The 21636-nt window shown below is 44.6% G+C and overlaps 1 protein-coding gene and 1 long non-coding RNA gene across 3 annotated transcripts; one reads left to right on the top strand and one right to left on the bottom strand.

The window, feature by feature from the left end:
* Positions 1–6997: 6997 nt before the first annotated feature.
* Positions 6998–8523, bottom strand: LOC132433735 (uncharacterized). The gene is made up of 3 exons (XR_009521205.1): positions 8215–8523; positions 7347–7484; positions 6998–7135 (listed from the first exon to the last, which is right to left on the bottom strand). It is a non-coding gene; the product is annotated as an uncharacterized lncRNA (long non-coding RNA).
* ATP5MC2 (ATP synthase membrane subunit c locus 2) lies at positions 8031–14454 on the top strand. 2 transcript variants are annotated; one of them, XM_060024899.1, is made up of 5 exons: positions 8031–8086; positions 10625–10694; positions 11943–12020; positions 12517–12713; positions 14179–14454. In XM_060024899.1, the coding sequence occupies exons 2-5, from the start codon at positions 10656–10658 to the stop codon at positions 14291–14293; spliced, it is 429 nt and encodes a 142-aa protein (XP_059880882.1). In that variant the 5' UTR covers positions 8031–8086; positions 10625–10655; the 3' UTR covers positions 14294–14454. The 2 variants fall into 2 exon arrangements, with proteins under 2 accessions (XP_059880882.1, XP_059880881.1); XM_060024898.1 differs by lacking the exon at positions 8031–8086 and adding an exon at positions 10337–10512.
* The last annotated feature ends 7182 nt before the right edge of the window (positions 14455–21636 follow it).

Raw genomic sequence — 21636 nt, 5'->3', positions numbered from 1 at the left:
GGATCTCTTCCTGGGGTCCGATTTCCTGAAAGTACAGAAGGAGCTGCCAGAGAGCACACCATCAGCCCTGTTGGGGTGGAGTTCAAATGTGAGGCTGCCCCAAGCACGCTCCTTGGTGTGAGGCCCCTCAGGCAGTGGGACAGAGCCAGGAATGGCAAGAGAATCTGAGGGTCAGACTTGGGGCTGGAAGAGTCCCAGGATTCTAAATATAAGTCTCCCAGCTGATATCGATATATTTGTCAAGATAACAGGGTAGAACACGTTTTATGTAACAGTTTGTTAGCTTTGATTTGTAACTTGTACATATTTAGACATTTGGTATGTCGGCTCTATTTTTTTATCTTGCCTTGGGCCCCACGAATATTAGGGGGTGGGGCTGCTCATCTCACTCTAACCCTCTGACCCTTTTCCAACCAGAGAATCGCACCACTCAGTGACCCTGGCCAGAGAACTGAGCACCATCTTCACAGCTCTCTTCTCCTTCATCCCCCACAACAATCACTGAGGCCCACTGGTTCTTCCTTCTAAACCTCTTGAGCTCTCTACTTCTCCCCATCACCACCATCACCTCAGAGCTCAGGCCACCACCATCTCCCACCTGGATTCTGACGACAGCCCCTTATGGCGCTCCATACCCCCAATCCTGCCCCCTCTCATCCATTCTCCACACTAGACCTACAATGATCTTTGTAAAATGCAAATCTGATATTAAAAAATAAATAACTAAGTAAAACTAGGAAGAATGTTCGTGACCCAGAGTCTGACCCCTGCGTTTGTGAAAGCATTTGGAGAGTTCAAACTAATTTCTCAGCACATCCCCTCCTGGGAAAAAAAAAAAGTGCAAATCTGAGCTTCTCATTCTCCTGGTTAAATGGCTCCTGGATGCTTTCTGGATAAAATCCAAACTCCTTAGTTTGATGCTCAAGATCCTTCAGGATCTAGCCACTAACCACCAGTCTCTGCACCCTGCTGCACCCACGACTGTTCATTCTGACCGCAATGAATTACTTGCCCTTTGTGGAAGAGACCACTTTATCCCTCTCTTCAAGCTTTGTACTTACTACTCCTTCTCTACGGAACATCCTTCCATTCCCTTCCTATACAGGTCCTTTAAGTTTCTTGTAAATGTCACCTCTTCCTGGAAGCCTTCCTTGACTACTAGTTCTCAGGACTGGGATACATGCCCTTCCTATTCGTTCCCACAGCAACCAGTGCTTACCCATCTTATAACACTATTGAATTGTGTTGAAATTATTTGCCTTTTAAGGGCAAGGACTCTATCTGATTCACTGTTCAATCATTCACAAAATTTCTATTGAGAGCCTATTATGTGCCAGGCGCTTTTCTGAATGCTGAGGATACAGTGGTGACAAGGTCTCTGCACTAGTGGAGCTTATCTTCTAGTGGGGAAAAAAGCAATAAGAAATACCAATAAAGCTATGATAGTGCTAAAAAGAAAAATGAAGGAGGATAATGAGATAAAGAAGGGAAAGTGGTGGCTATTTAGATCAGGTGCTCAGGAAAGGCCTCTCTAAGGAGGTGATATTTGAGATGAGATCTAGATGAAATGAAAGAGTGAGCATGATCTGGGAGAAGACTGATCTAGGCAGAGGAAACAGCAAAGGTCCTGAGTGGGAACAAGTCTAGTGTGACTGAGGATCAAAACCTCATGTAGCTGAACCCTGGAATTTTTTTCTATGAGAACTGGAAAACCATTGGGAGGTTTTAAGTTACATGATCTGATCTACATTTTAAAAGATCACTTTAACTACTTATTGGGTGGAGAGCAGACCTTGGCAAGACTAAACTGGAATAGGTAGAACAGCTAGGAGGCCATTGTAGTGGCCCAGCAGGAGATGTCAGTGACTTGGACCCAGCTAGATCTTGGAAGTGGTTAAGGGGTGAGCCAATGTGGGATATGTTTGTATTCTCAGAGTCTAGCATGATGTCTGGCTAGACATTCAATAAATATTCGATGAATTAATTAAGAATTAATTAATCCAACTAATTGAAGAGTCTGAGCTGGAACTGAAATTATCCATCCTTTAAGCCTCTACTAAAATCCCAACCCCTCTAAAAACTGGAAGGAGATAGCTGCCACTGACAAAGAATCAAGACTAGGCTATATATATTTGTTAATTCCTTAAAATCCATAGGGACATGACAAATAACCCAATAGGAAAATGGGGCAAAAGACATACATGAATAGGCACTTCACAGAAAAAGAAGCATGAGTGGCCAATAAATATATGAAAAGATGCTCAGCCTTGTGAATAATCAGGCAAATATAATTAAATATAAATTCAAACCACCATTTTACATCCAACAGATTGACTAAATACCAAAGCTGGTAAGGATAGGGTAGCAGCCCGAACTCTTATAAACTCTTATATTGGAAAACAATTTGCCATTATCCAGAAAAGTTGAAAAATTCATGTGCTACAACCCAGCAATTTATATGTATGTACCCTGAAGAAACTCTTGCCTATGTTACCAGGAGAAATGCTCTGAGCAACATTGTTTGTAATGGTAAAAAGCTGGAAACAATCCTAAATACTCATTAACAGGGGAATTAATCAACAAATTGGTGGGCTATTATACATCAATGAAAATGAATAAACTATAGCTACCTACCTAAACTTGAATGAATCTTAGAAACATAACGTTGAGTGAAATGAGCAAGTAAAGAAGTATACAAACAATATTATATCACTTTTAGAATGGTAGAAAAAAAAAGACCAAAATAAGCAATATGGTAAAAATCTGAGGAAACATCTTGAAATGATAAACATAAAATTCAAGGATTACTATAGGAGAGATGCAGGCGGGGCCCCTCGGTGGTATTTTTTGGATTGCGTCGGGTCTTAGTTGCCGCACGCGGGTTCGTCGCTGTGGCTTGCAGGCTTCTCTCTAGTTGTGGCCTGCGCTCTTGAGTGCACAGACTTAGTTGCCCTGCATCATGTGGGATCTTAGTTCCCCGACCAGGGGTCGAACCCTCATCCCCTGCATTGGAAGCCGGATTCTTAACGACTGGACAACCAGGGAAGCCCCCCCTCAGCGGTATTAGTAATTTTTTTCTTTTCTTAAACTGGGGGTTGTTCAATGGATGCCCATTTTATTATTATGCTTCATAATTTATATAAAATGTCAGCTCTGAGGAGGCAAGGATTTTGTCTTATTTTATTTTATCTGTGTTTCCAGCACCCAGAACAGCGCCTGGCACGTAGTAGGATCTCCAAAAATATCTGTTGAAAAAATGATATGCATTAATTGCATTCCTTTATGTGATTCATAAAAGAATGCAATTTTTTTAACAGAAGAAAAAAACCTACTTTTTAATCATGGTGCCCCTGGATCATTCTAGCTGGAAGTCATACTGCTTCCTCAACCCCTATAACCCATATAACCTATTAAATCTTGCTGCATATTATAGTTTAATATATATATATATATATATATATGTCTTTCCTACTGATTATAAATTTATAAAGACAAGGGATTGTCCTTTCTCCTTTTTTATTCCCTTTCACAATACGTAGTACAATACCTCGCACATAGTACAGTAGATGCTCAGTTAATATTGGTTGATTACTTGAAGTCACAGGAGACAGGGCAAACCAGGAAGAATAGATCTATGTCATTTATATTTAAAGGTGAAAGAGAATTCAGTAATTATCTAGTGTTTTCCTACAAGTTGCAGTTGAGAAAACTGAAGTCCGGAGAGGTGAAGGGATTTTTTCAGTCACATAATTAAGAATAATCCCAAATCTAGGGACTTCCCTGGTGGCGCAATGGTTAAGAATCCACCTGCCAACGTAGGGGACACGGGTTCGAGCCCTGATCTGGGAAGATCCCACATGCCACGGAGCAACTAAGCCCGCGCACCACAACTACTGAGCCTGCGCTCTAGAGCCGGTGAGCCACAACTGCTGAGCCGCGAGCCACAACTACTGAAGCCCGTGCACCTAGAGCCCATGCTCCGCAACAAGAGAAGCCACTGCAATGAGAAGCCCACACACTACAACGAAGAGTAGCCCCTGCTCACCACAACTAGAGAAGCACGCGGGCAGCAACAGTGACCCAATACAGCCAAAAATAATAAGTAAATAAATAAAATTTTTCAAAACAAAGAACACTCCCAAATCTAGATTCAGATCTCTAACTTGCTGTCCTTAGGTCTTCACAACATATCACAATGACTTTTATTTTCTGTTTTGTCTAGGTTCTTCCCAGCAAAAACTTGTTTGGCCATCCTTCTGTCACCAACCCTCCCACTGATTCCTCTCTTGCAATTCTGGATACTAATGACCCTTTTTCTTCCTCCATCTACTGTTTTCTTTCTCCAGGAGTAGGGAGGCTTACTGATGGCTCACTGTCATGCTGTCCTGGGGAACTGATTTAGCAAGAGAAAGTAGAAAAATCCTTCAGTCAGTGCCCATCAGCCCCAGAAGCTTGAAATTAACAAGTACAAATAAATAGAGGAGCACAGGACCCAAGAATAGTCCTTATTGGCAGTGCAAAGTTACCGCTTCAACTTGCACAAAACTGTTTGTCAGAAAGAGAATGCTAGAATGTTAATATTGGATGGAACCTTAGGGATCACCTACTTCTCCCCCTCATTTTTCCAAATGAGGACACTGAAACTTTGAGAGATGAAGTAACTTGCATAGCTACTCAGCTAGTTAGTAGCAGGGCTGGGACCAGATTCCTAGTCTCCTACCTCCAAGACAGCTGTTCTTTCCGTGCATCTGGCAACATGTGCATTTGACAAAATGCGTCACAAAGTAGTCTCCTCTTAAACCATCAGGAATGAAAAACAAATTATTTAAATCCTTCCTCTTCTCTCTGGCGATTTTTTTTCTTTCGTTTCTCTGTGTCCTAGTCTCCCTCTTTTTATCACTCTTCTGTTTCTCTGTGAATCCCTCTCTCTGTTTGGGTTTCAAATTGAACTGTAGCCTGCCTGCATGATTCTCTTGATTTTTCTTCTCTAAGCTATTGTGTTTCTAGTCCAAAGACAAACAAGCATAAGCCAATCAAGACTCTTTCTTGGTGACCTTTGTGGAAAAGAACTCTCAGAATTTCTACAAGAGAGGTGCTGGACCTCCCTCCTAGCCTATCCAGTCAATTAAAATGAGTCTCTGCCCACCCCCACCCCCAGGGTTGTTAACCAATCCTAAGAAAGAAAAGATCAATCTCATTTCTTCATCACCGTGCAGGGAGGCTGCTACCCAGTCAGAATCTGCCACGAACAGTCATTAGGAAAACTGGCCAATCAGGCCAACCTTGTTACATGGTCTGGTAGGAAAAGAAAGGGATTGATTGGAAAGGATAGTTCTGGCTCCACACCCTTTCCTTCCTGGACCCCAGTTTTCCCTCAGTGAAGTGAAGGAAGGACCCTTTCCCAAGCCCTTAGTTAAGAAGATCCCTAGACCCTTAGCTAATGCTCTCTTGGATCATATTTTGTTGTCTTCAAATTCACCCCTCCACACATGCCTCCAACCACTTTCTGTAGTCTCATGCCTACCGATTTAATTTCTATTTTCGAACCTGGTAGCAACAGTCCCCAGGATTCTCAGTCCTCCCCACAGATCTCCACCCACTAACCTGTCAAATAACTTCTTTTGTGTGATTTACGTAGGTAAAAAAGTTCAGTAAGTGATAGTTGAGTCTCTTTCAGGAGCTATCATTGCAAGAAGCTTGCAATAAAGTCTCTAGGGAGCAGAGCAGAATTGAGCTGCAAAGCTCCCAACTATAACACTACTACCACTACCAACCAAAAAACTATTATTATTACTATTACTAGCATTTATTGAACTCTTACTGAGTTCCAAGCCCCTTGCTAAAAGCTTCACGTATATTATCCCAATACTTGCTGCAGAGTAGGCACTATTATTATTCCCAACTTACATAAAAGAAGATCGATATAGAGGGATTAAACAGCTTGCCCAAGGTCACACAGCGATTTGGGAAACCAGGTATGTGAATCCAGAGCCCATCACTGCAGGGAGGTAAGGGAGAAATAAGCATTGCCGACTGTGCCACGGGCCCCTTCTCCAATTCTCCTTTGGATTGTTAGCGATATCTGAGCGTGGTCTAAATTGTGGCAATAAACAGCAGCAACAACCGGTTGGTGGTGGTGCCTCTTAAGAACTGTGGACTTTTTGCCTCGGAGGATATGAAGCCGAGAGCTAAAAGGAATTCAGTGTGGGCGGGGTGGGGGTGTCTGGGGACTTGAGGAGATATTCTTGCTAGTCTGTCTTTCCGTTCTCGTCTGAGCATCTTACCCTGTGCCTGGCACCGCTTGGTACTTGGTAAATACCTGTTGATTGATTCCCAAGGATCCCAGCTCCATTCCTCACCTACCCCCAACCCCACCCCAAGTCAACAACTGGAACTGGAGGGAGATCTGGGCATTTCAGGGGAACCAGTGAGAATCCTCATCGGCGTGGGATCGTGGATTTAGGAAAGGCGGGAAGTCTCCCACCCGTCTCTCCTCGCCTGCTTCTCCGATTTCTCCCCACTCCTTCCCCTCCCTTTCAGGAGTTCAGGGCCATAAAAATGCAGATGGAGGATCGGTGTGAAATAACAGGCCCATATAAATCCCTCTGCCGCCCGCCTGCAAGATGGATTGGCCGCATTGAAATTCCTCCGCGAGGATAATTAAACTCGGGGCCTCATCCGGGCAAAATTACATTCCTGTAATGGCGTCGCTCGGGGTCCCGGGAAATTGCTCCGTGGGCTTTCAGCGGCGGTTTTTATCGCCGGCCGGGGTGTGCCTGGCTGCAGTTCGCCTCTCCTCCGGGACCGTAAAGCTGCTGCCGTGATTTATCCTCCCCTTCTCCCAAATCCGATTAAATGGAGGAGCTCGGGGCCGGGGCGCCGCGGGGCCCGGGAGCCGGGAGGGGGCGGCGGGAAGGACGGGGACAAGGAGGGGAGGACAAACGGCCCCTCAGAGGGTGGCGGATTTGGCTTTATTTACAGCCACAGCCTTCTTTTTATTTTTTATTTTTTATGGGGGTTTGGTGAGCTTTCCCCGTCTTTCTTGTGCTGCGTTCAAATACGATGCCTGGACGGCCGAGGTTTGGACATGAGGGGACGTGGGTACCGACCTCTCTCCAAAGGGGCCGGTCAGACCCTATGTGGGAGATAAAGCAGCCAAGAATAAGAGGTGAGGGCCAGGAAGCCCCCTACTTCCTCCCATTGGGGAAAGGACGAGCAAAAGGACACGAGGGAGAAGCCGAGGGGCCTCCATAAGAGCACCTCCTGTGGGGGCTGCTTCTCTCAACTCGTGTAAATAAAACCTGGGCGGAGGCACAGGCATGCTTGACGTGATCTCGCAACCTCACCTCAGGTCACTGATGCCCATTATTCCTTGACTGTCTCATGACTCAGGAAAGAAGGCTTAGGGTCAGGGCGCTTGAGTCCTAATCATCTTTAGCCCGTATCTTCTCGTTCGCTGATGCTGGTTTTCTCCTAGCTGATCACTAGAATAAGAAAGAAGGAGAGGGAAATAAAGGCGAAACCACAAGAGGCAGCTGGGGCATTTTGCTGACTATTCGCCCGTTGAACGGGTTTCCCATCCATAAAGCCAGGGTCCGCGGCAACAGAAGGAATCCCGTGACTTCATTTTCCTCCTGATACATTTTGGACACTGAACCCCAATCTTGATTGCATGCTATTTAACACCGAAATTCTGGGTAGTTTTGTTTATTTGTTTGTGTGTTTTTTTTTTTTTAATGTGACTGCGCATGCTTGAAAAAGGGAAGCAAATCCAAGATCCCAAATACCGTGCAGAGCAAACCGCAGGCCACGTTACGGATCGGCTTACACTGCGGAGTGCCCTCATTTCTGCACTCGGTCGGCTCCGCCTGCAGTTTCTTCTCTCAAACGCCAGGTGGAATGACTGGCCGAATGTCGCCACAGAGCTGGCAGGCGGCGCTGTGGCGCCTGGCCGACCCTCAACTTTGCAATCACTCTATCCTTGGCAGAGCGACTCGTTGGTCCGGGCCGCGCATGAGCACAGCCTTCCTTTCGCTATTCCCGCCCTCTCCCCGCCTCTCTCTTGTCTTCTCGGCCCTGGGAGCAGGTAAGGCCTTGGGCCCTCGCTCCCGCCTCGCGCCGCGCACGCGCGCGCCCGAGGCGCCCCACCTCGCGCCAATGCTCTGAGAGCCTTACCTTGCATGCTCCCACCCGGGTCCTCACGCCCTCCCTTACCCTCCGTATCCCCGTGCTTTAGGGCTGCCCCTTCCGCGTGCCTGTGACCTCCAACCGCGCGGGCCTGGCGCCATCTTGGATGTCTCGTGGGTTGGGGGAGCGTGCCTTGGAGCTGGCGAAAATCAAATGACGGGGTGCTCGTTTCACCTGTCCCGACTCATCCTTTACAAACGCTCTTTTCTCATTCTCTTGTCCTTTCAGAGCTGTCCCAACCCCCGAACTCTCCCCTCCTATCTCTGCTTTCTCTTCACATCCTGATTCGTGCCTTTCTTATTCTGAAACCTCTAGATTTTTGGCCCCAGGACTTCAGGTGCCGAACCATGGAGATTGTGGATCGTCTCAAGACACCACCCCCTCTAGTCAGCACCTCTCGATTTAAAAAGTAAACCTTGAAAGTGGTAGAAATGAACAGAACAGCCAAAACACCCCCTCCATTCAGACTGTGGCCTGGGAGAGCGATAGCAGAAAAGAGGCCGGTTTCCTTGGAACCACTGATTGTCTCTCAGCGCCGTTCTTTTCCTTCCACTGCGGTGAAGTTGGGAAAAGCACAAGTCGTGGGCTGACACTGAGGTTTTCCGTTAGAGGCAGGAGGCCTGAAAAGGGGTGGGGCCAGCATGGGGTAGTACCAACCGGCCAGCTTTCCTGTCAAGGGTTTACCGGGAGTCCCCGGACTCTGCCCACGAGAGGGAAAGAAGGTTAAGAAAGGGAATGGTTAAGTAGCAGCCCTGTAACTCCTTGGCCCATCTACACTGAGGAAGAAACCCATGAATCTGGGTAGTGCTGTTGTCCAAGGTGATATTGGTTAACAAGTGCAGACTTGGCCAAGGTTAGGTGGCCAGCGGAGGGGTCGCCACTTCATGCAGGTTCCCTTCAGTGCCACATCAGGCACTTTCCATATGTTATTTCATTTAATCCGCCTAAGAACTACATTTTACAAATGATGATATTGAGGTTTTGTTGCCTTGGGGAAAAAAGTCTTCCCTTTTTTAAAGCTTTAAAGAAATTTTGGATTTTTGACCCAAGAAAACCTGAATAGTCTGGCAGCACAATTGGGTTAGAGTTAGGGTATGGGCAGAAATCAGAGTTCTAGACAGGACAAGAGTTGAAGACATCCGGTAATATAAAAGTAACTAAGATTCTGCATTCAGAAGTGTAATCTGGGAAAGTATTAGTCCAGCTCATTCAAGGAAGTGTCCTTTAACAGGCCTAAGTAATCACTGAGTGTTTCAACCTGTAGCATATTAGAAAGCATTAAGAGTGAGCAGAGAAAAAAAAAAGAGTGAGAAGAGTTCAAGTCCTGGCTGTACCACTACCATAGTTTCAAGACTGTTTTTAAGAACATGCTATGTACCTAAGAATCATTTGAGAAGCTTCATTGAAATAGAGGGTACTTGGGCCTTATTCCCAGAGATCTTGACCTGGAAAGTCTAAAGTCTAAGGTGGGACCCAAGAGTACACATTTTTTAAGTTTTCTTTTTTTTTTTTTTTTTTTTGGCCGCAGCTCATGGCATTCGGGATCTTAGTTCCCTGACCAGCAATTGAACCCGTGCCCCCTGCGGTGGAAGCTCAGAGTCCTGACTACTGGACCGCCAGGGAATTCCCCCAAGAGTCTTTAAAGGGCAACATTTTGAGGCCCAATGAAGCCTTGAGAAGAGTTTCTTTTGAGTAAGAGACTGAGGGAAACTTAGGCAAAAGATACTGGGGAAATTCATCTGACAACCCCAGCATGAGGCTATGGAAAGGGATAACAGGTCTTTTCTCTCTCTCTCTCTCTCTCTCTCTCTCTTTTAATTAATTAATTTATTTTTGGCTGCATTGGGTCCTCGCGGGGCGTGCAGGCTTTGTCTAGTTGTGGCGAGCGGATGCTACACTTTGTTGTGGTGCACGGGCTTCTCATTGCAGTGGCTTTTCTGTTGCAGAGCACGGGCTCTAGGTGCACGGGCTTCAGTAGTTGTGGCACACGGGCTCAGTAGTTGTGGCTCGCGGGCTCTAGAGCACAGGCTCAGTAGGGCTTAGTTGCTTAGTGCACGGGCTTAGTTGCTTAGTGCACGGGCTTAGTTGCTCAGCGGCATGTGGGATCTTCCCGGACCAGGGCTTGAACCTGTGTCTCCTGCATTGGCAGGAGAATTCTTAACCACTGTGCCACCACGGAAGTCTGGGATAACAGGTCTTAAAGCTGGGACCAAGGGGCTTCTTGTTCAGACCAGGAGAAGTCACTTGATTATAAGGAAATCTTAGAAGCTGTGTGGAGGAAATCCTGACTTCAGGGTTCTAATTCCATCTCTGCTGAGACTTGAGGTCAGTCACTGCTCTCTGGGCCATTTAAATTTTCCAGAGCACCTTTTCTGCTAATAAGGATGTCCTTTGGTAAGCAAGGACAATATTGACAATGCTGCTTCTGTAATTGCAGCTCTCCTGCCACTGCCCTTCAGCACCTGAAAATGTACGCTTGCGCCAAGTTCATCTCCACCTCCTCCTTGGTGAGTACCTGTCTTTTCCAGGAAAGTTTTTAAGGAGAAGCATCTTGTCTTTTCCTTCTCCGACCTTGTTCTTCACAGCTGGGCCCTTTGCTGTGCTAGCCTGACAGGAGAGAATGAATGCTTCCCAGGCATTCCCTGCCTTGTGTCCCATGAAGGCCAGTTAATTCCTCTCATCCAACTATATTAGAAGAAGAGTATAAATGAGAACCTAGGCTAAGATCAGGTTATTTCTAGACTGAAACTCTGTGTTCTTGTAAACTGGAACCCCACCAGAAATGGTAAACATGAGTTAAATTTCCTAAGTTGGACTGAATATGCACTGTTTACAGGATCTTGTCCTGAGTGTCAGAGAGCCATAGCTGGGAGTTCCTTCTGGAAGCTTAAATTTGGGTGGGAAGCTAAAACACACATTGGGAAAATATATGACTCAGAAGCAACAGCATGGAAGAAATTACAAATTATTAGATAGTGGAGGCAATTGGTTCATTCACTCGTAAGTGAAAAGGAGTGATGCTGTTAGTAGCTATTATTTATTGAACACTTACTGTGCCTGGCACTGAGTTTACCAGTTTGTATACATAATCTTATTTATTCCTCAAATCAAGCCTGAGCTATGTTATTCCCATTTGACAGATGAGAAAGCAGACTTAGAAAGATTTAAGTGACTTGTCCTAAGATCACAGAGCTGATACAGAGATAAGATTTGAATCTAGTTATATTTGTCTAAAGCCCTGGCTGTTAACCACCATGTTGTCTGCTTTGGAGACACTGGCTTGGAGTTAGTCAGAAAAGGCTACCAGGATGGGGTAAATTTTCAGCATGGATTTTTGTGCCTATTTTCCAGAAGGGTGTGTTCAGGGAAAGATGTTCCAGTCATTGGCTTCCTTCTGATGGGCTGGCCATTACCAGTATATGTATAGATTTCTTGCTGAGCGAAGTAAATGCTTCTGAGGCTTAAATTTCTTCCCGTTCTCAAGGCCTGTAAAAGGGAATAGCAAGGGTAGGTAATTCCTTCCAAAAGGAAGTAGACTTTCTTCCCTTGAATCAGTGGAGAAGCCTAGGAAGCAAGAGAAATGGTGCCGTTCTTGAATCTAGAATTTGCTTAAAAGTAAAAGAATAATTCCAGATTCTCTTGAGATTCTGAGTTCTAGCAAATGAATGGGGCATCTGAGTAACAGTTGGGGGTGGTTCTAAAACTCCTCTCCACAGCCTTCCTTGACTTTCTTGGCCTTGTGTTATTCCCACTAGATCAGGAGAACCTCTCCACTATTGAACCGATCACTGTCTGCAGTGGTGCTGAAGCGACCAGAGACACTGACAGATGAGGTTCGTAATAAGTGGAATTGGGCCTGTGGGGGAGGGGGAGGGGGAGGGGTGGGGGTTGGGTGGGGAGGGTTACCTGACAGAACCAGTAGGGGGAGTGCTGAGGACTCCATATATGGTACCCTAATGTTCCAGCTTCTGCCACTGGCAGCGCATGTCCGTGTGTGCTGCTGATAACTGCCATTACTTGACTTACTGTACTGACTTGAGTTGGGAGTGTTTAGTCCCAGGAAGATGATCTTCTCAAGGCATCAAGAACAGGCTAGGGCTTCAGTCTTAACATTTCTAGATCATACCTGAATCTTGAAGGTATTTGACGTCCACCTCTTGCATTTAAAAGTTCTGCTTGGCAGCATTTTAGGGAGTTTTCCAGGGAGTTAAAAGATTTTCTGTATGGGGGAGAAGCAGTGGGATTTGATAGCATAAGGACTTAAATGGTACACAAGTTTCCAAAGCGAAAAAAGGGTTTCCTAAAAATTTTCTACCTACTTCTTCACAGAGCCACAGCAGCTTGGCAGCCCCACGTCCCCTGACCACCTCACTTATTCCTAGCCGCAGTTTCCAAACCAGTGTCATTTCAAGGGACATTGACACAGCCGCCAAGTTCATTGGAGCTGGGGCTGCCACAGTAGGGGTGGCTGGCTCTGGGGCAGGAATTGGGACTGTGTTTGGGAGCCTCATCATTGGTTATGCCAGGTAAGATGGGCCCACCATTTGCTCTCTGATATGTTTCCAAAGGTCTGGGCAGAGACGGGGTTCTAGAGCTGCACTATCCTATACGGTAGCCACTAGCCACCTATTGCTGTTTGAATGTAAATTTTAATTAACTGAAAGTACACAGACTTAAATTTTGTAACTTTTAATGTAGCTCAGTGGCCACACGTGACTAGTGGCTGCCATTTTGGAAAGTTCTATTGGACAGCTTTGGTTTAGAGTAGGAGTCAGCAAACTAAGGCAGGATGTCCATATCTGGGCCACAGCCTGGTTTTGTATAGTTGAGCTAAGAAGGGTTTTACATTTTTAAAGGGTCGTGAAAATAAAAAGGTAACAGAGACCATATGTGACCCACAAAGCGTAAAATATTTGCTGTCTGGCCCTTTACAGAAAAAGTATCGTCCCCATCCCGTTCCCCCACCCTCCCCTCAGTCTAGAGCTTCAGTCAGCATAGTGGCTTCGCTGCCATTTGTCCCCATCCCTGGGAATTCCCCCATCACTCCTGGGAAAACTGCCTCTGCATCCAGCCCCATGGCCCCCTGATGCTTGGGACTATTTGGTCCCCACCAACTCTGGGCAATTCACTGTTAGAACTAAATTAATCCTCTAGAGACCTGCAAGTTCTTCTAATGTTCTTGGGGAAATAAGGTTATTTTTAAGGATTTGTATGAAATAAGAAACTTCTGTGTCCACAATTCTGTTAAAAGCTGGCATTGCTTTAGCTTATCCATCAAGGCTTCCAGAGGTGACAGAGTAAGGGAAATAGAAATTATATACTGACTTCCAAAGTTGGGAATCCTTTATGCCATTTTTTAATCATATCATCTAAACCTCACTGACCATTTGTATCCCAAAATCTTTTGACTATTTTGAAATGAGAGAAGTTATTTGTCCCTCTGGCTCCATTGTCCACAAGAACAGTGTTTTTCTAATTGTTTTACATAAAGCCCTAGGGTTCTGAGGCTATACCCCAGAGACTGTCTTGGAGAATGAAGGGGAAACCAATCAAACAAGACTTTCAAATCCCCCACTTTTTTTACAATTACACTTTAGATTTATGCATTTTGTATTTTGGGGTTCTGCTGCTTACAGTTTGGAAACACTGGTCTGATAGGCCCTGCCACTCCAGATACCTCTTCCATTCTGGTTGAGCCCTGGATAGTTGTGTCCAGACCCAGGAGTCTTAAGTTATGAGGAAGATGTGGGTGATCCAGTAGAGGCAGTAGTGTTTGTACCTGGGCTGTGTTACAGAATTTTGGATTGTCCACTCCCTTTATTCATCTCTGTAGAGCCCTTGGTGTATCAGAGCAAGAATTGGGGCATGATGTTGTCATCTCATTAAGTGAGATGTGAGCTTGAGATGGATTCTCCCTGAGTCCACCTTTAATGATTGTCCTTTTCTTTGTGCGGACTAGAGATTCAGTCTTTTCTCCTCCCCTTCTCCCAGGAACCCTTCTCTGAAGCAACAGCTATTCTCCTACGCCATTCTGGGCTTTGCCCTCTCGGAAGCCATGGGACTCTTTTGCCTGATGGTGGCCTTTCTCATCCTCTTCGCCATGTGAAGGAGCCGTTTCCACCTCCCATAGTTCTTTCTCCCGTGTCTTGTCTGCCCTGTATGTTCCTTTTCCTGTACCTCCCCAGGCAGCCTGGGGAAAAAGGGGTCAGCTCAGGGTTTGACAGAAGGAAGACAAATAGATACTGTATTAAAAAGATGTTTCTTGAGTCTCCTGTGTATATTTCTTTTCCACAATTGGCTGAATGCCTTGGTGAAAGTATAAGGCCTGGAGGTTAGTGATGGTGCTAAGCTCAACATGGGTCTGGGCTCACTTATTCTTCATTCTCTTAAGTTGGGAAAGCTTTATTCAAACTAGTGCTCCTTTTTAATAATTTTCACCTGGGATGGCATGTTACCTTGGAGAACTGGGTCAATAGCAACTTACAGTACTGGTTTAAAATTTTGACTAATGGGCTGTCTCTTTCCACTGCCACTTTCCTGGCTGAGGTCCTCATTGCCACCCACCTGGTCTATTGCAATAACTTCTTAATTGGTCTTCTGCCTCCCATCTCTACCCTCTAGCATTTACTTCTGCCAACCACTGTCAGGTTAATCCTTAAGCATAGGACTGGTTTTGCCATTTACCAATTCGAAAACAGTCTGACTCGACTTTCTCAGCTTTGTTTTTTATTATTCCCAAACACTCTACCCAAAGTGGACTATTTGTCATTTTCCAAATACTTTCCCTGCTTTACTGTCCTTACATATCTACAGGTCTTTCCCTTTGTCCATCTCTGCTTTCTTTCCCTGAATCTTTGGTCACTTTCCTCTTTTTCAAACTCCCTGTTATCCTGAAAGACAGCTTAAATGCTACCTCTTCTTCCATGAAGCTATCATCTGGTTTCCATCCACTTTCAGTCAGGTGAGCGTTAACCCATATAAAGGGCTGTAGAGCATGTTGCATCCTTTATAATGCTTACTGTGTACAATAAATTGTGGGTTTATGTATACATGTGTGCACATATGTGTGCCTTATCTTCCAAGTTAGATTGTTAGCTTCTTGAGGCAGGGACTATGTCATATTCATCTTGTATCCCTAGACGTATGTAGCGTGACACAGCAGTATCTTGGTTAAATTTTTAATCATCTGAACCAACCACCTCACTTCACAAGCAAGGGAACAGACTCTGAGAGATCAAAGGATTCTCCCGGGAACATTTACTAGCAGAGCTGGAGCTAGAGCAAAGGTCATGTCTCGTAGCCCAGGATGTAAGACTACCACACTGTTGGTCTTGTGGGACTTTTCCAGTGTTGCTGATGACCATTGTTTTCCCAAGCAAGCAAGCAAGAGGAGAATAAACAAAGATAAACCTTTTCCCTTAAAAATGCCTCAAGAGGGACTTTGGACAGTGGGGTTAGTATAAACTAAAGGATTATTATTTTCTAAAGGCTAAACTTTAAATAAGCCTTATCTTACATATGCTTGAAGTCGGGTATAAATTAAAGTCCTTTCATGATAATGTAGATGACCACAACAGATTTTCTTTTGGTTCAGTCAGTGACTGAAAGCCCAGGGCAGTGACTGTACCTCAGAGTAAACTGGTGCTCAGGAAGCAGGTCACCCCAAGTCATTCACCCTTGCCCTTTTGCTATTGTGATCAAGGGTTGAATGGGGTCTTATCCACAGTTTACTTCTAGATTGCTATACTATTCCCAAATAACTGTATGCTGGACTTTGGGGCTCTAGGTGGACCTCACAAGAACAGCTCCTCCAGACACGAGTAGGTGGAAGATACCTACATATGTGGGGATGAGAAATAGCCCTCTGTTTTGTTCATTTAAGTTTGAGCCTCTGGTAGGAGCCTCTCTTGCCAATCCCCTTACCGAGTCATCAGATCAGAGTCATCTGTGTTTTCTTTTTCTCCTTGGCCCTTTCTTTGGGATTGAATCTAGCTGACTCCTTAACAACTCAGGTGCTTGGAGAGAGCACACCTGGTCTCCCACGTGTTCTTGTTCTCTCTGAGACGAATGATGAGATGGTGCTGCAAGAAGCTTGGAAGCAAATTTCTTCAGGAGTCAAGGCAACCTGGATCCTCTTAGTTTCAGGTCCCAAGAGATATTTATTGGCAACTCAAGTTGCCAGCAACTTGGGGTAGAGGAGTGCTACGTTTTAGTAGAGAGGGTCCAAGAGCAAATTTTCTGAAGGTCTTTCCAATTTTGATAACATGGAATGAAAGCTTTCTATTTGTCCTTGTAGTTTCAAAAAGATCATATGATTTGAAATTAGGAGATGTTAGTTTAATCTCTCTTTTACTCCTGGCCATTGTGATGGTGGTCAGATCACTAACCAATAACTCTAGGACCTCAGTTTCTCCCCATCTATTAAATAGGGATAATACTCATCCCAGGAATTACGTGCATGCAGTACCTTGGTATTTGGAAAGGATGGTGCCATGAAAGTTCAATGTATATTGATTATAATTTGCTTTCCATTCTCCATGAAGCTCAGAGCCTATTACAGGTATTTTATACACAGTTTCTCCCTCTTTTATGGTTGGCAAGTCTGGCCATGAAGCATCTGGAGGAAAAGACCCAGGGATGCTGAAGGCAGAGAGTTCCCTCTTCTTTTTTTTTTTTTTTCTAATTTTTATTGGAGTCTAGTTGATTTTACATTGTTGTGTTAGTCGCAGGCGTACAGCAAAGTGAATCAGTTATACTAATGTATATATATCCACTCTTCTTAAGGTTCTCTTCCCATATAGTTGGTTCCCTCTTCTCAGTTTCTTCAATTAGTCATCCTAATTAGAGGAAAATCACGTCCTTTGAAAATCATCTACACGCTAAACAGCAGTAATGAGGAACCCTGTTCCAGCCTCCCTTTCAGGATGGATTTATTAGTTTGAGGCCTTCTTAGGTCATCAGGATGAAAAAGCTGCTCAGGAACAGCCCTGGTGCTTTAGCTCAAGTTGGTGCCCAGGAACCTAGAGGCTGCTCTGTGTCTTACCTCCATTGAAGAGAAATCAGGTGAAGGAATATTCATGTTGAATTCTGAAATAGAAAATGAGTACAGGGAATATTATCCTGGTCCTACAAGTTTTGAGCAATGAAATTTTGACTTAGTTGAGCCATATCTGACAATATGCATTTTCCAACATGTATTCTTAGGACACACTCTCGGACAGCTTTGGACAGCTTTGTGTTCACACCGTTTAATGAGAAAAAGCTAAAACATGGGAAGATTTTTTTTTTAGTCCCCAAGCATTCCTTAACATGTCTTTATGATTGAGCATTTACCTCAAGGCACTATGTTAGGACATTGTGACCAAAGTAGCCAATCAAAAGGTGGCAGAAGATATAATGGATAGAATACCGGGGATGGGGTCAGGACTCTCATCTCAAACGCTTGGCTTCTCTTATTGGTATAAATGGTTAGTTAGCGATAGTCTATTCCCACTTCCTTCTTTGCTCCCCACCCCACCCCAAAAGAGATCATTTCCTTTCATCTTTTGAATAAGTGCTGTGGCAGGCAGAATTTCTTAAATGATCCCCTAAAAATGTTATGGTGTAATCCCTAACCTGTGAATTTGATGAGCTATTGCACCTGTGGTTATGTTATATATGGCACAGTTGACTACGATAGGGAGATTATCTGCATGGGCCTGATCTAATCACATGGGCCCTTAAAAGCAAAGAGCTTTCTCAGACTGGTGGCAGAAGGAAAAATCAGAGACATTTGACGAAAAGATTCGTTGCACTATTACTGGCTTTGAAGTTGGAGGGGACCGTATGCAATGATTGGAAAGTGGCCTCTAAGAGCTGAAATTGACCCCCTAACCAACAGCCAGCAAGGAAATGCGACCTCAGTCCAACAACTGGAAGGAACTGAATTCTGCCAACAGCCTGAATAAGCTTGGAGTGGGTTCTTCCTTAGAACCTCTAGATGAGAGCCCAGACCAGTCAACACCTTCCTTGACTTTGGATTTGGGAGACCCTAAACAGAAAATGGAATCAAGCCTGCGTGGATTTTATGATCTACAGAACAGTAAGATAATAAATGGAATTTGTTTTAAACCACTAAGTTTGTGTAGTTTGTTATGTAGCAATAGAAAGCTAACACAGGTGCAATTTTCCAGTCTGCAAAAGGAGTGAAGTTTCATCTGAATCTTGCACTGAAAGGAAACTCTAAAGTTGACTTATCTGACACTCTGCCTCCTAACTGTGTTGACTCTAACCTAGCTCAGGAAGGCTAAATAAGGAAAGACCTTTATTTTATTTATTTATTTAATTTTCTGGCAAGTCTTTGTGGCACGCAGGATCTTAGTTCCCCGACCAGGGATTGAACCCGTGCCCGCTGCGGTGGAAGCAGGGAGTCTTAACCACTGGACTGCCAGGGAAGTCCAGGAAAGACCTTTAAACAAAAACTGTATGCCTATAGCTATTTTTACTATAGCTATTTCATTTGTGTGGAGTAGATATTTTTTTCTCGTTTTAACAAATGAGAAAACTAAGACTCCTGTTCAAGAATCATGACTTGGTTCTAGATAGAACAGAATAGAAACCCGTGACCAGAGCTCCTTGCATTATGCCACACCACAAGGTGTGGGGGCCAGGGTATCATTGAAGGAGAGGGAAAGACAAATCTGGACAGTTTTTTAGATCTCTCAGTGAAGGAGCTGGATCTGTTTTTCTTATAATTATCATCCCTGTTGTTATATTGCGGATAGGTAGCATTTGCCTACCCTTGTATTCATTTTACCCACTGCTGGGTAATTTCCTGGGTTTCTGGGTAGGGTCAGCTTAGTTGGCTCAGCTCTGGCCCCAAGATGGATATTTTTAACTATTGTGGATTAGAGCCTTCCAGGAACTGTGGAGCTGCTTTTTCAGAAACCAACTCTGCAGGTCTTACTGGGGAGGGTGGTTGGTGGCGGGGTGAGGTGGGGGGTGATGGTGTTTGTGTAGGTATAGGGGTGATACCTGAGCCTAACAGACTTGCATCCCCTTTGCACCCCTAAGGCCTTTCCATCCACATCTCCCAACAGCTGGAGCAAGGACTTTAAGTTTCCAAAACATAGCTGCAAAGGGTAATAAACACCTAGCCCATAACTCCCTTAACAGCAGGAGGATAGCCAGTGGGGATTTAGCTCAGGAAAAATTTGTACAGTGCAAAGACCCATACAATTTTCAGAAAGCAACTTGGCTTATAGAGTTGACCAAATTGAAAGTGCCAGAATCCTGGGTTCAAGTCACTTTTGGTAAATTCTTGTGCTTCAATTTCCTTCCCTTGTGTGAAATGGGAGGCACATTTCCTTGAGATGTGCCTCCTGGAGATGCCATAGAAATAAATGAAAGTCGATTTTAAAACTTCTTGCTGGGGGCCTAGACCTTGTAAATTGTCTCTATCTCTTCTGTTTCTTAGTTACAATTTACCAGGAGTAACTTAACACTGGGACTCTCTGCCAGTGCTAAAATTAGACTCCACCACTCTGGGGCTTCCTTTTCTCCTTCTTGCTTTTGTTTTTGGGGCTGGAGGGAAACATATGTGCTGCTGGAGTTAGTGAACTAAAGACTACAGAAAACATTTCCCACCAGAAAACATTGTTTTCATCCTTTTAAAGAAGAAACCCAAATCTGCCCTGGATATTGATTATTTGATTCACTCCTAGATATGGACCTGGGAAAGCCTCGGAATCCCTGGGGAGTGAGAGAGGGAGGAATAAACAGAGTTGGAATGGAGACAAGCGAGGCTCCTGATAGCTCCAGCCAGCCTCCCTTTCCCAGCCAGACAGGCTTTCTGCCACTAAAACTGAGGGTCTCTGTCACATCACAAAAGGGCCTGGAGTTACTCCTAAGTGTGCTGACATCTTTTCTGAGGGTGGGAGGCTTCAGGTATTGGACACTTTTCTTGTCCAGGGGTCTGGGAAAAAGGAACAGGCAAGGAGGGAGTCAATCTTTTCCAGCTGTAACCTAGAGAGAAAAGGAACAAATTCTTCACCAGGGAAGATTGTGTAAACAGTGCCTTTGGCTGGAGCCATAGAGTTGGGGAAGCAAAGAAAGGGAGCTTTGTTCTCCCCTACCCCAGCCAGAGCACAATCGTAGAGCTGGGATTGTTTGCTTTGGCAATGGACTCCCTGCTTGAAAAGACTAGGCGTTCCAGAGACCGGTGAGAGGCCTCTGTTGGGTTTCCCACATGGAGCTGAGGAGAGGACAACCCCCAGCCTAAATCTTTTACCTAAGGAAGTGTGCTGGGAAACCTGGAGGCCTAAGGCATCTGGCCCATTCTTCTCTAGCTTTGTTCACCTCCTTCCCTTCCCAACTTTACCACACCACAGGATGTTCGTTAGCCTCAACCTTCCTGCCTTGGAGAGTGCTTTTGGTTCTTGTACTAGTGTTCTATCCCAAAAGAAGCTGCATTTTCACAGAATGCAAGACAATCCCAGGGCTCCTCTCTAAGGAATCCAACAGGAAATAAGGGTTCCAAGCTCATTTTGTCCATCCTATTCCTTTAAGTTGTATTACACATGACCCTTAAAGTTGTAGTCAGTCTTTCCAAAAATGTTCAAAAATGTCCCATTTTCCTTGTAGCATTAGTGTCTCACAAATGTAAAATAATATTTATGCAGTGCCAGGTGTTTTGCAAATGCCATTTCATTTCATCCTCGTGACCACCTTATTAGGTAGACACAATTATCCCCATTTTACAGATTAGGATACTAGGGATTAGCAAGATAAAGCAATTTGTCCAAGTCACACAGATTGTGTATTCCTTTACTAGGGCTGCCATAACAAAGTACCACCAGTTGAGTGGCTTAACAGGAATTTATTATCTCACAGTTCTGAAGGCTAAAAGTCCAAGATCAAGGTGTCAGCAGAGTTTGTTCCTTCTGAGGGCTATGAGGCAGAATCTGTTCCATGCCTTTCCCCTAGCTTCTAGTGGCTTGCTGGTAATTTTTGGCATTCCTTGACTTGTAGATCTGTGCCTTCATATTCAGATGGCATTGTGCCTGTGTGCATGTCTATGACCAAATTTCCCCTTTTTGTAAGGATACCAGGCATATTGGATTAACCTACCATACTCCAGTATGACCTTATCTTAACTAATTACATCTTAACTAATTATATCTGCAATATTTCCAAATAAGGTCACCTCTGAGGTACTGGGGGGTTAGGACTTCAACATCTGAAGTTGGAGGGGGACACAACACAACCCATAATAGATGGTAACTTGCTATGCCAGTTTGAACTTGGGTCCATCTGACTCCAAAGGCCTGTATGTTCTTTCTACTGTACTATGCTGCCTCCTAAAAATCAGAAAGTTACTCAAAATGTCTTCTGGTTTCCAGTATCTCTCATCTTCAATCCAAAGTCTGTATTGCTGCTGCTGGTCATCTTTCTAAAATGTGAATTTGATCA

The sequence above is a fragment of the Delphinus delphis genome, chromosome 11, assembly GCF_949987515.2.
Source record: "Delphinus delphis chromosome 11, mDelDel1.2, whole genome shotgun sequence".
NCBI classification, from domain to species: Eukaryota; Metazoa; Chordata; class Mammalia; order Artiodactyla; family Delphinidae; genus Delphinus; species Delphinus delphis.
This window is presented reverse-complemented; position numbering and strand designations above follow the sequence as displayed.